The 16,962-nt window shown below is 44.2% G+C and overlaps 1 protein-coding gene across 8 annotated transcripts in view; it reads right to left on the bottom strand.

The window, feature by feature from the left end:
* Positions 1-16,962, bottom strand: part of LOC133118062 (transcription factor COE3-like) — an 89,512-nt gene that overhangs the window by 30,882 nt on the left and 41,668 nt on the right. For 4 of the 8 annotated variants that reach the window (XM_061227729.1, XM_061227730.1, XM_061227733.1 and 1 more), the window contains exons 7-8: positions 4,479-4,560; positions 555-696 (exon numbers count right to left, since the gene is read on the bottom strand). In XM_061227729.1, coding sequence (XP_061083713.1) covers positions 555-696; positions 4,479-4,560 — 224 coding nt within the window. The remainder of the gene's footprint in view (positions 1-554; positions 697-4,478; positions 4,561-16,962) is intronic. The other 4 variants (XM_061227731.1, XM_061227735.1, XM_061227732.1 and 1 more) reach the window with 1 other exon arrangement.

The raw sequence follows: 16,962 nt of genomic DNA, 5'->3' as shown, positions 1-16,962 counted from the left end.
TGCTGGATTAACATTTGTTTGGAAACAGCGGTTAGTTAAAAGTGCATAATCTACAGTGAACAGTACTGTTCTATGTATTTAAATGATAGCTATAATGATAATAATGGGCAATTCCATGGTAACAGAAGTTACAACTGCCAGATATGTGAGTGATGAAGTTCTATATATACAGCTACATAATAGAGACTGACACAAGCTTCTATATCCATCAGGAGCAAATAACCCTGTCGATCTCTTATATAGCTCTATAGAAATGCAGATATACTGCAGTTGTAACGTTGGTTACCATGGACTTGCCCTAATAATAATAATAATAATAATAATAACAATACCTAAGGTGGAAATGAAGCAGATAGCAACGTAAGCATGACAGTGTGAAGAAGAAAGCATTAATAAAGGAAGCGGTGAACGGGACTGTAAAACCAGGGCGTGGCAGAGCTCGTAACCCCCGGATGGAGGGAACGAGAGAAGGAGGAGAGAGAGGCATGCAGAGTGAAAGGAGAGGTGGAAGGACAGGGCAGCAAATCAAAAAGGGGAATGCAAAATGTGCCTACCATGTTCCAGAAAGGGAGCCGTACCTTCAGACGGGTCGAGGCGCCGCGCCCTGCGGCCGTGTTTGGAGTTGTTGTGGACGAACATGTTGTCCGACACGGCCAGCACGTGGCCGTCCACGTTGGCCGTCGTCGACACAACCACCTGCAACGGGAGTGAAGGCGCAAAACCCGTCATTACGCAATCTGTAGCGGCCGGGCGTCTCCACGCCATGTCCAGCACTGAAATACACTCTCAGAAATATCCTGACAGCGGAGGATCAAATTTCACAGTACACAAATGTACCTATAGGGTACTGTCCCAGCGACAAGCATTTCTACCTTTTTAGGAACTTTCTGTACCTTTATTTCTGTAAGTGTACGAAAAGACAAATAACTGATTTACATGTTAAAAGCTGTGTTTTTGTGATTGTTATAAATGTTGTCAGTGTAACGAGTGAGAAATTTGGATTTGAACCCCGGCCTCTCACTCATCCAAATATTTGTTGAATGAACGCATTACCAGTCAGCTTAAGACAAACTCGCAACGGTAACCTGCTACGAGCCTTCACTTTCACTGCACTTGACCAAGCTTACTAGCGAACTAGCTGAGCTAACCACGCTACATCAGCACGTGCTTTTTCTTATTTATTTTGCTTAGGGGAAGGGGGGGGGGTGTGGTATCTGTTACCATGGTGAGAGATGCATTATGGGTCAGGTACAGTGCAGTATAAGTGTACACATATGGCCTGAGCTGTCAGTTTATGCATCACTTTGCCTGGGTGCTAATGCCCATTACCCATCACAGCTTCTCTATCCATTGCATTATTTTCCCCCACACCCAGTCAAAGCTAGCTCTACTAATTACACTCTAATTCACATATTAAGACAGCAAAGTAGCACAGTTCCCTGAAATATTCTCCCAGCCTCTATCTGTCTCAGACACCAGCTCTAGGTGTGTGCTTTAATAGCTGCTCTTTCCGTCAATATATTGCTATATTGATTTGCTCAGCTTATCTAATCAGGCCCTACCTCGCTTTAGTACCAGTTTCAAACAGACACATGGCTTTTTACTACAACACGATTAATAAATAAGTAGGCTTCCTTCTTTATAGTAAGTAAACAGCAACCACCCTGTCAGTATTTGTATTTCTTTACACGTGTATATAATGTGTGATAATAAAGGGGGATTATTGTATGCATGTAAACAGAAATGTACATGAATGGCGGACATGTCTCCATTCAGGGGAGCCCGTGTTTCTCCCAGCTATGCTCCCTTGCTGGACGGCCTCAGTGTGTGAGTGGAATTCTGTGTTTTCTTGCCAGTTTGGCTCCATTTTGGCTAAAGGCCTCCATTTTGGCTCCATTTTGGCTCAAGGCCTCCATTTTGGCTCTGTCCAGGTTCAGTGCCGGGCCAGGCGGTGGATGATGGATAGCGCCCCCGCCCCCCCGCAAGACTTCCAAACCCCCACCCCAACCCCCCGGTCTCCAGCTGCTTTGTGGTAGTAACTGGAACGGACTCCATGCGACACGCGAAACGCTGCCAAGAAAACACCTAGCCTGGCACATCTGCCAATGCAGCCCTGGAAATGGCACCGTGTCCATTCGGGCTCACAGACCAGAGGCAGAGCCAAAATGTGGAAGCCTCGCTGATATTAATTAAAATGCCAGGCCTTCAGCTGTGTCTATACGGCATATATTTATATTTTGGGAACAAATTTTAAATAAATTAATTTCCACATGTACAATAAACTAACAGTAGTGGAGGGGAAACAATATGTATGGATTAAGTAGTAGTTGTAATAGTTTTTAGTTTCCTCTGTCTAAAAATGATTCCATAGTTTTTTTTTCCACATTGAAAAATAAATCGTCCAGCTCAAACATTCAGAAGAGATAATAAAACCTATGTTGGTGCGTCAAGGAGAAGCATAGAGTGGATATCTGGGCTTGTTCAGAGCAGGATAAACACTGCTTCTACAGGAGAGGAAAGGAGCAATCCCAGTCTGTGCGCTCAGACACTTGTAGATATGTGAAGTGCTGCTGTGGGAAGATGGGAGTATTGTGTGGCGTGAGTGACAGCGTGCCCACACACACACACACACACACACACACACACACACACACACACACACACACCCAGAGCATCCTTCACAACGTGTTGAGGAAAGTATCGTTGAGGGCCTGACACTACCGTTAAGTCCAGTTAAACCGTTGGGGAGGGGGGGAGTTTAACGGGGAGACGGAGACGTGCATTTCCTGTGTCAAGGGCGGCGTTGCCGGGTGACCACTCACTCCCGCGTGTGACCCTTGGAGCGCAAATCGATACCGCCAATGTCGCTGGCGGCCCTGATGTGTGAGAAATGAACGCCTGCTCTCAACTGTCCTGAAGGAGCTCCGCGTTTATGTGGCTGTGTGTGTGCGTACACGTGTGGCTACTTCAAGGCAGTCGAGGATAGCTCCTTTTATGTCTTTGAACACACACACACACACACACACGCACACACATACCTACACACAGACATATGTACAGATCGCACATACACGCCAACACATACACACATATACCTACACACGGACACATATATAGATCGCACATACACACACACACACACACACACACACACACCTACACACAAACACATACACAAATATGCACACACATACACAAACACACACACACACACACACCCCGCTCTCTATATACATACTAGAAGGATGCAAGCTGCCCTCAATCGTCTAGCGAGTGCGTGTACACGCATACACGCATACACGCACAGTCCCCTGGTATAAATATAATACCCGTCAGCTGAAACATGGAGGGCTCGGCTCGGTCAGACCGCGTCAGAGGGACTCCCACACACTCTCTCGCTGGCTGCGCTCTAAAGCGCACGCACACACACACACACACACACACACACGCGGCTCACACTGCTGCCAGCCCTACACACAGCTGCAGGCACAGAGAGCCCTGCTCCTCGGCTGTAAAACATCCCTGTTGCTCATGTTTATGCACTTCAGTGAAATGGCAACTCGTCACATCTCTTACATCCCCCGTTAACAAACAAAAACGATGAAAAATTCAGCTTTTGTGATTTACGGTGTGTTACACTAATTATAATAAGTCTACCGCTTGTCAGAAATATCATATTTCTGTGTGCGTGTGTGTATGTGTCTGTGTAAAGGTGTAATACAGGCATTTCAATGCAATCATTATTCTGTGTGCAATACCCAGGCCAGAATTCACCGGAGCTTAGCCACCCACTGAGCTTCGGTGAGCTCTGAATATGAGCTACAGCGCTGGGTCCCCTCTGTGTCCCCTTTGTCCCCTGGGCCCTGCCCAGACGGGCGTCCTCTCGGCCAGTTTAAATATCTCTGCACTCCAATGAGGGTCACCTGTCCTAGTGGACCGAGAAGCTCCTGCACTGGCCCATCCCTAATGCAGGCTCAACATCTCTCCTTCAGGAATAAGCACAGGGCCCAGCTCACTGGAGCGATTATGGGTGGACTGTGTGTGTGTGAGGCAGAGGGCTGTCAGAAAGTCCACTGTGATTCTGTGTGGATTGTTAGAATGTGTATGTGTGTCTGCACCAGAGGGGTGATTTTGTGTGGATTGGGAGAATGTGTGTGTGTGATTATGTGTGGACTGTGTGTATGTGTGTGTGACCCTGTGTGGATTGTGTGTATGTGTGTGGGGATTGTGTGTGTTTGACCCTGTGTGGATTGTGTGTATGTGTGTGGAGATTGTGTGTGTATTTTATGTGGATTGTGAGTATGTGTGTGTGTGGATTGTGAGTGTTCTGTGTGGATTGTGTGTGTTCTATGTGGATTGTGAGTATGTGTGTGGAGATTGTGTGTGTATTTTGTGTGGATTGTGAGTATGTGTGTGTGTGGATTGTGAGTATGTGTGTGTGTGTGGATTGTGAGTATTCTGTGTGGATTGTGAGTTACCTGGAATCGGCGCATGTCTCGTGGGTTCCCTGCATTCTTCAGGCAGTTCTGATTGCACTTGAGGAAGAATTTTAAAAAGAACCTGCAACAGAAGCACAAAACAGCAGGCCTCGGGGTTAGCAGACTGGTCTCTTCAGCAGCCCTGCACTGTAAATTACACACAACCTCACCCCTCACCTGGAGCTCAACGCTCGCTTCCCCCCGCCATTATAACCGCCCATCTGCCACAGCCACACAGGGCGACGCTTGATATTCCAGCCGCCAATTTCTCCCTAACAACCCGCTCTACAATTAAAGCAGGAGCACCCAGTTCCATGGGCAAATTAGGCACCTGTAGCCTGGCCTCATTTGATGGGCTTGGAGAAGAAGGACCTAACAAGGTGAGAGAGCGCCGCAAAGTTATAGTTCTGTCAGGCAATTACGCCCCCGCTGCTGGGAATTCAGCGAAGGGGGCAATTACACCGCAAATTACAGCCCAGCTAATCTTACCAACAAATGTCATGCGCGAGATATCCGGAGCAGGCCGCATCCAAGATGGACTTTCCCCGCTCCCAATCTGCAAACTTTCATGCGGGAGAGCCCAAACAAATGCGTGTCGCCATGTTATTAAAACCTCTCATCACACGGGTTGCTTAAAATGCACTTCTCCCCCCTTTCCTTCTGCCCCCAAAATATACTTTCTAGAACAATCAGAAGGTGAGGCTTATCGGAGACTTAAACTGCTGAAAAGAGACAGCTTCTTGCTTCGGATAATGCCCCTGATGTGAAAATGTAAAACCATGTTTTTTAATCACCACCTGTTGCTAACCAAAATACAATTCACATACTGTTTTTTGAGCATCACTTTCTTATATTAAATATATAGTGTTGAACTATGGACATATTGTGACATATGAACAAACATAATCTCACTAGTCTATACATTTATTTTAGTTTGTATGACTGCAGTCAAATATTACAAATATACAAATATTAGCTCAGTGCTGTGCTAAGTTCTTTGTAGAATGGAGTTCATGTTCCAGTTTACTTACAAAACCTCTTTTTTTTTTTTTTGGAGTAACACATATCCGATTTAAATCTTAAAAATTAATTTTGCTTGACAAATACGCAGTCTCTACACACACATAAAATATTCTTTTTTTTTTTTCTGAAGCCACCTACTTTGGCTGGACCTTGACCAACACGATAAATCAACATAGGAAATGGCGTCTTGAACCCCGGGCACTTTCACCACGGCGCAGCTCATTCATATGCAATCTCCTCTAGGCTCCCTCCTCCTCCTACGTTTCCTCATTTCCTCTCCTGTTCTCTGACGGCTAAGAAGAGAAGGAGACCCTGGAGTAAATATCTAGCTTTGACCAGCTTGAAATTGCCAGCTCTACTAGCTGTTTCAAACCATAGTTTGAGCTGGTCAAACCATGTTGAGTATGGAACTGGTCTGAACCAGGCAACCAGCTACCAGCTGTTTCAAATCCTAGCTTAAGCTGGTCAAACCATGTTGAGTATGGAACTGCTCTGAACCGGTCAACCAGCTACGAGCTGTTTGAAAACCTAGCTTGATCTGTGTTTTTTTAGCAGGAGAGGCAGAAAAAGGAGAGCAGAGAGAGTTAAAAACATTTCGCTCGTCAAGAAATCTTGGCTCTTCGCGTGGATAAAGTCATCCCCGCCCGTTGTCGGCCGACGCGGGTTTCGTCAGCAGGATTAAAGGGGAGGCCCATAAAACCTGCGGATTGTCATTAGTGCCGTGGCACTTAATTGTGTACAGTATGTTTTCTATCGCTGGCGTTGGCCCATTATCAAAATGACCATTATGTACACTGATTCCCTGACCCCGGCTTTATTTCCCCACAGAGTCGTAATCTTTTAGAGGAAGGGATCTGAGTAAATCAAGCTTGAAATATGGCCTTTATCTTCCTATTACTCTCAGACACCAAGGAGTCCTCAGCCCTGCACTAACAGCTCCTCCACCACAATAGCCCCACACCCGAATTACACTGGATATGAGAGAGGGAATATGTTAATCGTTTTATTCATTTTATACGTTTCTTTTTGTGATTTCGTTTCAAGGCTTTGTTTGTTTGTTCTTAAATTTACTCCGATCTTCTCATTGACAACTCACAAGCTTGCTAAATACATAAGTGCAGGACCCATCCACCAGTGACCAGCAGCATCTGCACATTACATCGTCTGGAGATTTCATCATGCACGTTGTGTTATCTTTTGCTTTGTCACATGTACAATATGAGTGACGACCCTGCCGGATTTATGCCTTAAAGCATGTGTTTATCTAACCCATCACCATTTCACACTTGTGTAACTCAAAATGAAGACTGTCATAAGCAATGAATAAGAAAAGCTGGCTGAGTAAAATACCATGTGGTAAAGCTATATAAATTAGTTCATTTCTTTTTACTTTTATGAAGTTGACTAACTAGCGCTTCCCTTTCATCCGATAAAAATAATTTTAATTGTAGTCTGGGGCTCCAGTGCAATATCCATGGCATTAGGAGCTGTTTAAATTCTACATGGGCGCTGTACAAATTGGCCCTTTGCGAATCGGGAAGCAATTATGACCAAGCGGCTCTCTCTCCCCCTCTCTCTCTTTTTAAACGGCTACGGAACTCGCTGGTGTTGTTCGGCACGACCGGAAACAAAGGAGGCCGTTTAATTGTAATTTAATGGAATATCAAGGAGTCTGCCACATTAGATGTCGACGGAGGCGAACAGGAGAACAAAAAATTAACGGCAATTATGTTTGATTAAAGCTATCCTTCTCAATAATCAGCCGTTCTGACAGGCCACCGGGCTCTGGTGACGTTTAGGGACGGCGAGAGGTGTTGAGAAATATTAGGGTCAATAAAGGCGATATTAGCATAGCTAATTAGCGCTTGGCTAGGCTCTGGAAAGGTGCCTCTGTGTATTGTAATGTTGGGGAATAATTGGCTGAGGCAGTTATCGGTTATGGGGAGAAGCGAACACGGCTTGTCGCGGGAAGGGGAGAGTGAGAGAGCCGACGCGTTTCATTAGCCCAAGTCCTCCTTTCTGTGATGTCTCAGCTGTGTAACCAAGAGCTTATCAGCTTTTATCTCTGACCGCGACTCGACTCTGAAGTCGACAAATCACTGATAAAACTATCTGGCGGACCTCGGCCGGGTAATTAACGCGAGTCGTCCTCACCTCCCGTGCTGGCAGACGACGCTCCACTCTTCTCCTAACCGAAGCCACTAATCATGCAATAATGATTCCTTTCCCTCTGGTCAAAGGAGGAATAGATTGTCTCTTTAGAAATGCATCGGGCTTGACGTTTAAACCGCGCGGCTTCACAGAGCGTGTAATTGAGGAGAAAAGGGGGAACTTTTGGTCATTTGAGGTTCGTGAAGGCCCTCTTATCTTCGCTCTGATCTTCTTTTCCTTTCTCCCACCGATGGTGAAAGAGCAAACTCCCCCTGTCCCACTCCCCCCTCTTTTTGTTCTCCCTCCATCAAATTAAAAAGAATAGAAACAAACACACAAAGTGTTTAGAATAGAGATGGTTTCAGGGTGTTGTGTAATTGGTGCATATGATCCTATTTAAAGCTTTGTATGGGTGCATGTATTTGTGTGTGTGGAGTGGAGAGGTCAGAGTCAGCCCATCTCTTGAGACTGAATGCTTCAAAATGATTAAGTCAATTAGGCCAAAATGTTTGCAATGTGAATGTAGGCCTTCAATTATTCAATTATTATGGACAGTCTTTGTGCAATATTGTGAACTATTAAGCTTTTTTTATTTTCTATTTTGTTTGTTTTTGTTTTTTTAGAGCACACATATACTCCATTATGTTTCCTGATTAATACATGCACATTGGTTTGTGCTGTCCAGACGCATGTAGTACCAGATGGTTGAATTGAAACTATAGAAACTACAATGCTCTGTGACTGGTGGATGGGAACTTTGATACTCGGTGATTGGTGGTTGAAAACCGATCTGGTCTGCGATTGGTTAGCCGGGTGAGCAGAAGGGCTCACAGCAGCCTGTGGTAATTACTGGAGGATCTGCCGAAAGCAGGGGCCTCGCAGACAGGCCATCCGTCCCTGCCGCTATCGATTACCCAGCATTCCCGGCGGCCGATCGGGGCCTTCCCGCCCTGCAGACGATGCGCTTCCCTCAGAAAGCCCGTAATGAGCGCCTGCTTCCTACACGCCACTACATTCTGCTGACACAAGATCCCTGCACGGAGCAGTACACAGCTCGATACTTATCGGATTTCCAAAATGCTGGGGTCTTAATGCCAGGGTCCCAGCCCCCCCCCCGGCGTCCCTCTACGGTCCAAACCGGTTCTGCTGTAGTCCGGCTCGCCCCTTTTCAGACGAGGTGCGACCAACAGCTTTATTTAACGCCCGTCTTATTAAACTCCCCATGTCAGGTCTCAGTTTGGGCCATTGGTTCTGGCGAATCGCGGTGGGGAGGAGTTTTGGGGCAGAGGAAGGGGGGGGGGCTGGTGGATTTTGATTTTACAGCAGGAACCAGATGGCCCTTTGTGCACGCCACCCTCCCTCCCCCCGCCCAGCTTTTAAGAAGAAGAAGAAAAAAACCCCACAACAATCGGCAACACGCTGGCGTCCATCTTCTCCGCCTGCCGCCTCGGCCTCTCCCCAGTGTTCTCGCTCTGACCCCGCGCACCGATCCGGGCCCCTGCTCCGGGCCCCTGCTCCCTCCCTGTTCCCCCGTCCGCCATCCCGGCTCTTTTGTCTGGGAGCTGGCGCTCCACCGGTCCGCTCCGGAGGTCCTCGGGAGTCTGGAGGTTGTTTCGCTTTTACCTCAGACCCACACTGCATTAACAATATCTGCTCTACAGCCGCCCAGGGACCGGGGTCCTATCTCCTTTCCACGGCTCCCTATCAACCGTTATTAGCTTTGGAAAATTAACCCCTCCCTATCCGAACTGCCTCCACTGCTCTCCACGTCTCCGAAGAGCCTTATCTCCCCATTTCTGTAATACTTTTTTTCCCCTGGTTTTGCTGTTTTCAGAGTTTGTAATCAAGGGTAGGCGTACTTAAACATGCCACGACCTCTGACCTTCCTATGGTCTCATATGATCTGTGCCACGACAGACCACTAAAAACAGACCACTGTTTTTCTCCCATATACGTATGCAAGATTGCAAACTTTTTTTGTGAAGTGCACATTTTATCAAGTACAATTGAACATTTAAAAAATTCTATTAATTTTTATTTAATTTGATATACATTTTTAATGGTTAACTTTGGTTAACTCATTCAACAGTTTACTGGTCTTTGTGCAACTTAATTCCTTATTGATAAGGAATTGATTGATAAGACTTCTGAATTTAATTATAGGTCATCGCAGGCAATTGTTGCCTTTTTGTATTTATATATACACACTTAAATAATAGTACCCCCTGCCAAGACTTCATTAATTAGCAATAATCATCTTCACAGATTTTTAATAATTCAAGAAAAGAGGAAAAACATATTGAATCAAGCCAGAGCACCCGCACATAAAACAGTAATGCAAAACGTACAGAGACCCCCCCCCAGCTCAGATCCTGATTAAAAACATTATAAATATGATGAAAGATTGATGTGAGCGGGGCTCTCAGTGCCAGTTATTAGTGTTAATGCAGGTAATGCAGCTTAATGAGAGGGGCCTGTGTGTCCGGCCCCCACGTTCATTACTCCTGCATGTCAACAATCTCCACACCGCGGCCATTACATCACCCCCAAACCGCTTCCCTCCTCCGAGACCTCCCAGGGCCAGGGGGGGTGCGGACCCCCCATGTGGTCAGTCTTTACGCTTATTACAACACTTACACGAGTAGCCTAACACAGCACAATATTTCCTCATGTCATGACAACTCATATTCTCCCTCCCACAAAAACCGACATTCATTCTGTCATTTATGTATATTTATGTACAGTATGTCAATATATGTATATCTTATATGTATATATACAGACATGGCTACATATGTACACACATACACGCATACGTAGATACACACGCACACCCCCCCCCACATGCACACATGCAGCCCACATACAGCCCACATACACACACACACACACACACAGAGCCCACATACACACGCACACACACACACTATTCCAGGGCCTCTGGAAGTGTCAGCTGGTTTATTTTCTTAAGGAGAAGTGCATGTGTATATCCTTTGGAGCATAGTACTGACAGTACTGACAGTACTATGCTGTAGTCTCATACTTCAGGCGGGACGGCCCATTTGAACAGCAGCATTTAGGATGCTGTGAGCAGGGCACGGGGGCACCCGGGAGGCCACAGAGAGCCCTGGGTTCTGGCACCTCTGTGTGCTGCAGTCTGTGGGGGTTCTCTGGACAGGGGGGGAGGCACGAGGCCTTTACCGCTTCTCTGATAGGGTACTTTATCCTGACGGACAGCTGCTCTTCCCCCTCTCTCTGCACTGCCCACGGTTTCACCTTCCAGTGGCTGGAGGCTATAATGTGTGTGTGTGTGTGTGTGTGTGTGGGTCCAAGCATACCTCTCCAATTTACACCCTTTCCTTCCTCCTACACTTTACATGACCTCTTTATCTAGAAAAACCAATGGACGTGCGCATACATTTCATCTTTAAAATGAGGACAAGCACTAGCTAGTTGATGTGATTTATTTGTCTTTTTTTCTATTATTATATCACGGTACTGAAGCCATATTATGCTTCTCTTGATCCCACAGAAGACCACAATGCGAGTGAAATCCGGTCGCTACTTAAAGAGGTAACCTTTCTGGAGTGGCTAAGGGTAGGGACAATAGGCGAGAAAAGAAAACGTCAAATTAAAGCAGGCTTGGATTTAGGCGAGGTCTCCAGGAATGGCCAGGGTGCCATATTTTGTAGGGCTATAATGCTGTTGGCAGCAAAGATCCTTGTATCTGATTCATCTCGAGCCTTATGGCGAAGCTTTGTCAGTCTGTACGGGACATAAATAATTCAGGCTGAGAGATGGCAATTACAGGGCCCTGTACAACCAAAATGAATATTTTATGAGGACTAAAACTGCTCTGGAATGATTCATACACACAGTCTCTCTCACACACAGACAACGTGTGTGTACATGACACACTCTCTCTGAGACTTCATCTCCTTTCATATCGTGGACTGTAAACCGGGCTGCGTGTGATAATCAAACAAACAACCGGATAACGCTGCTGCTATTCTCTTATCTGCCACAAGTGATGTTTTTCACCCTGTTAGTCGCGAGGTTCTGTGACACGTTTAAAGCATTCATGTTTTTTACTATTACTCGTATTCTCTTCCCAGTGCTATTTTTTTATCTTTTTCCACTATTACAAGAGATTATGACGATTACTGTAGGAACATAAATATTAATATTAAACATGCTAATATATTCACCTTTCCTTTGGTTATGCTGAACAACACAGATACAATTCCGAGATTCCATCCCAAGCAACATTTTTTGGGTATTTTATCTGGGTGAGCTGTAGAAAATTTAAGCAAAAGTATCTGGATGAACAGATTGAAAAAGATCCTGTAAGGCTACCTCCTGGCCTGCCTAGCATACACGTTAAAAGCTCCCACTTCACAAGGCTTTCATGTGTCCTTATCTTTTGAGCAAGGAATAATATATTGCTGAAATTGATAGATCAGAAACCCCCCACAATAGCAAGGCAGCGTACAGTAAGGTTATACTTGAGCTTACACCAATGGAATATTTCACAGACAGATGTAAGGTAAAGGTATTTAATAAGATATAGTCCAAAAAAGGTATCACATTTTTGTTTAAATTTTGTTGCTGGAAACAAAACAAATTGGGACTGAATGTCAATATGTATTGGGATATGCCTTCAATTTACCAATTTCTTTCCGTTTTTGAATTTTTGATGGAAGTTGGTTGTGATTGTGTTGTAGTGTGCCCTGTTGTGTGTTTTTTTGATGTAAATACAATTGTTTTATGTAAATAATATTTTATGTTAAATATATGTCAAAAAAATTCATTAAACTCTGAATCCAGCTGCAAACATTACCGCGTAAGTAACATCTTCCTAAAATCCAGTCATCACAAATAGTATTGAAAAGAAAGAATGAAAGAAAACGCTAATGGGAAAAAAGCATTATACTCTATGGGCGCCTACAGCCCTCCCAGATAAATGTTTTGTCTGTTAGGTTTCCTGCAAAAGTCGAGCTTTATAATTCTGAGACAAATAATAACATTGTTCCAAAGGCTGTAGAAGTAAAGAGATCTCGTTGAATAGGTATTGTGCATGCCCAGCTAGTGATACCTTAGCTTTTGTGAGAGAAAAGCAGGTCAGGTCCATGACATCATCAGGACACAAGTGGCTCTCTGTAAACTTTGAGAGAGGATTTCCACTTTGGTGGGAAAGTGAGTCAGGGGTGGGTGGGGAGGATGGGGGCTGGGAAGAGGGTAAGGGGGGGGGGTCGGATCAGCATTCATCCCTCACCATTATTATTTATTAGAGGAGTGGAGAAAGGGAGGGAGTGAGGGTAGAATTAGCAACATTAACAATTTCATTAAAAGAGGAAATAAAGAACTCTATCAGGTGTTAAATATTCATGAAGATGGGGATATGTTTTTTTTTGTTGATATTAGATAGTCGTTGAACATATCCAACTCGGGAATGTTATTCGAAACTTAATAAGACGGCTCCATCCATCCCACTGAATAATAATAATAATAATAGTATCACACGCCAAAAAAACCAAACAAAAAAAACCCCAATAACTTACAGAAAGAAAACAGTTTGGTGAATTGTCAGAGGGGGCTCGTTATTCCGTAGCAAAAGCGACTCGCGGCACGGATACAGGGAGAGCACGAAGCGGGAAGACTTGGGAAGTGACAGCTGGAGAAATGAGACAGGAAACGCGCTTGCAAAGGAAACAGCGCTAGCTATCGCTGTCGTGACGGTAACTGACACCCGTAGTTTGGCTGGGACGCGGGTTTCAAAGAGAGAGTCGCGCGTATAAATACGAGCGTGCGTCGCCGAAAAGCCTCCCGGTCGCTCCCTCTGCGGAGAGAACCTCCGGTTGTCAGCTCGTTTTTGTCGGGGGGTTGAGGCGTAAAAAGACAGTACGCCTCCCCCCTCCCCTCCTGTCGTGTGTACACAAATGTGTCAGCTTCCTCACAGAGACTGCACTGGGGCGGTCTACTCTGAAAGGAACCCCACCGGTTTATTAAAACATCTCGGGGCCTTTAAGACAGCAAGCATTGGCGGTGCAGTTACTAGCAGAGGAACAATTCTAGTGTGCCACTTCTTCAGGGCTTCGTGAGGGGGCTTGTTCATCATAACAACTTTATCAACAATACACTTCCTTTGATTTGACCTCTACAATCTAATTATGCAATTAAGGTGTAATAATGTAATACTCTGTAAACACAAAGATTAATCTGAGCCATCTGAAAATAATTATGATACTGTACACTGGACGTAGTATGATAATCGGAATATGCTCTTTTGGTTTTGGCTCTTTTCCACTCATCTGAACATGGGTGCTATTTCTGGCTGCACTGGATAATCTCTCTAAACTCACAGGAAGCTGTTTCAAAACTGTTCAGCCACCTCTGATCAGGACTGACCAAAATCTGGTTATGTGTGTATGATCCTTCATTGGTCTGATGATTAATCTCACTTTTCCGTGAGAAAAAGGCTTGTTAATTGTTTACCAGAGAATACAGCACATCCTGGAGAGCCACCAGATCTGTGGGGGTCCCCAGCCCTGATCCTGGAGAACCACAGAGTCTTAGAAATCAGCAGCCAATAAAAAACAAACCAAAGTAACCAGGTCAGGTTAACTGTGTAAGTGATTACAGTGGAATCCAGTACATGTTGTGGTTCTGAGGGGCCACAGTTGGGGCCCCTGGTTTAGGGCCTGACAAACAGCTGCAGGTCAGGACTCCAAGCAACCCTGCAAGACCATATCTCTATTGATAGGCTCCATAATCGCAATACTAGCTGTATCATCTCATACCGCATGGAGGATGCTGTGGAGCCCAGCGTGTATTGACACACAACAGCAAAATTAGCATGTCCTCATCGATTACAGTGTTCTGAGATTCTCAATTTCCCTCTAGCACTGAGAAGTTTTGCCCATTAGTTTGAAAACAGCTACACTGACAGTGATTGAAAAAATGCCTAAACACATCATTTAAGCATTTAATCCAAATAAGCTCAACTGAAAAAAGTGTGACAGTCCTTAATAATAATTTAAACAATTTACATAGGATATACTGTAGATAACATCTGGACATGTTAAAATATCTCCATTGAGTGTAAATTCTGTTTATATACATTTATGAGAACATATACAGCATGTCGTTAGAACCGGATAAAAATGTCAACACATATATAAGAAGATATTTTGATTCAGCTTCAGCAATGCTTACAGGAATTCACTGGAGGGAAGTGGATGAACAGGTTTGTGTGACACTTCTTGCAGTGTTCTCTAACTGCACTGGAAAAATCCGCAAAGGAAGAAAAGAAAATCTAAATAAGTGCTAGACCTGGCATTTAGTATGTGTCAGATTCACCATTTCTAAATTCTGTATTCAACATTTGTCCTGAATCGTAATAACTGTCGTTAACCACAAATAATTGACCGTTACATATATTTCTTTAATATTGTTTGGCAAGTTGATTGTGATGATCGTTGAACTTGCCCCACTGTTTGTAAAGGACAAAAAAATAATGTTTGCATTTAATTGCAAGAATGTTGATTGAATCCAGACTTAACCATGATTTATTTTATTTTATTTATTTATTTATTTATTTTGGCGAGTTGTAAGTTCATAATGTCATACTCGCTGTACATTTCGACAAAGCTCCAACGACCTTTTCCCGTCGAGGTTCAGATAAAAATATCTGATACTCGCAGCCATGAGAGAAGTCCCAGCCTGTTGTGATTCAGGGCGCTGCTTCGCCATCTATAATCTGCATGAAGATTAAACATTCAATTTGTTACTTGATAGGCCGTGGGGTTCGCCAGTCACAATACAAATGGAAAACATTAGCGTCACTCCTCGACTAGCGCGTTTGAGTATTTTATTATTTGTAGTATTTACTTGCGGGGAATTATGATTCATGTCATATTTATCTTCCTGGAGGAAAAAGAATTGTGAATCTAAATGGAAATCACCTTCTGAATGGACAAGGATACAGTGCGATGCTAATACGCTTCATGAAGTATAAAATTTAGTCACAGTGTATGGATATATTACGGTCTGACTTTAATAATCTCACATCAAGCAAATTTTCTCTGTGTTAAGCTGATGCCGCGAGGCTGATTCCGTTAGATAGTCATTACGCTCGCATGATGGTCGCTGCCCGCGGATTTATGGTCCCCCCTTAGCTCCGCGCATTAATCTGCCCTCCAATAAGCTATTCGCACATCCACGCCTGCTTCGGGAAATTGAAATGAGGTGTAAATTTGTAGGTCTCGGGTCTGAACAAGTACAGACAGATATTTTTCACCTTGCGCCAGTCGTTTGTCTTAACCAGACACGGCGCAGGTATCCCCCTTTCATGCGTTTCTGCCTTTAAGTGATTTGATCCCAAATATATTTATACATGGAAACCAGAGAATAAATGTCAGTCCTGTGTGCTTGTATTACACAAGATACGAGTGACACTACACAGCAACAGAAATTTCACAGGAAAAATACAACCATGCAGTTTCCAATGTAAATATCTCAGATTAAATTATTTATATGAACATGGAAAAATTGACAGAATATAGGGGGAAAGCACATGACATTTCATGACGCGTTAATCATTTTTTTCACCTAGAGTGGAGCATATAGTACTACACTTCTCTTCCAGTGAATCTAGTCTGTTTTTGCATTAGCAAATGAAAATCTAACGATAACTAACGCGTCAACAGGAACCAACCTTAAATACACACGCTCGTGGTCTTAAAGACTTGAATGTTGATTTAAAGTCAGATATAGCTACACCCAGTACACTTGTTTGTACTGGGGATTGATTGACACAGATATGTCTTGTGATTGTCCACATGAAGGCTCCAGGCTATGACAGAGGAGGCTAAGCTGCTTTTCTATAGCAGTCACAGGAGGAGACACAAGTCCAGTGAACTCAGTGGGGTTATGGCAACACAGCTCTCTTAATTAGATCACAAACTGTCAACTGCATGTGCTTCAGACTACAAACTGCTAAAGCACACATGGGTAGGCCATAGAGAAACAGTAGAGCAAACAATGAGGGACATTCCCTGATTTCTTATCGTGTGTGTGTGTGTGTGTGTGTGTGTGAGAGTGTGTGTGCACATGCTTGTGTGTATGTGTCTGTGTGTGTATGCTCATGCTAGCATGTCTTCCAGCTTCTTGTATGTGAAGTACACAGTGTCTAACTTTGATGAACACAGATGTGTCGCCAGTGGCTTGCAGTATGCCAGGTTTTGCAATTCATACCTTTTTATCAAGAAATGAAGCAAGGAGCAACATTAATGGTTGTGTACATTTACCA

Source organism: Conger conger, chromosome 18, assembly GCF_963514075.1.
Source record: "Conger conger chromosome 18, fConCon1.1, whole genome shotgun sequence".
Lineage (NCBI taxonomy): Eukaryota > Metazoa > Chordata > Actinopteri > Anguilliformes > Congridae > Conger > Conger conger.
Note: the sequence above shows the minus strand (reverse complement) of the source record. Positions and strands in the feature narration are given on the sequence as shown.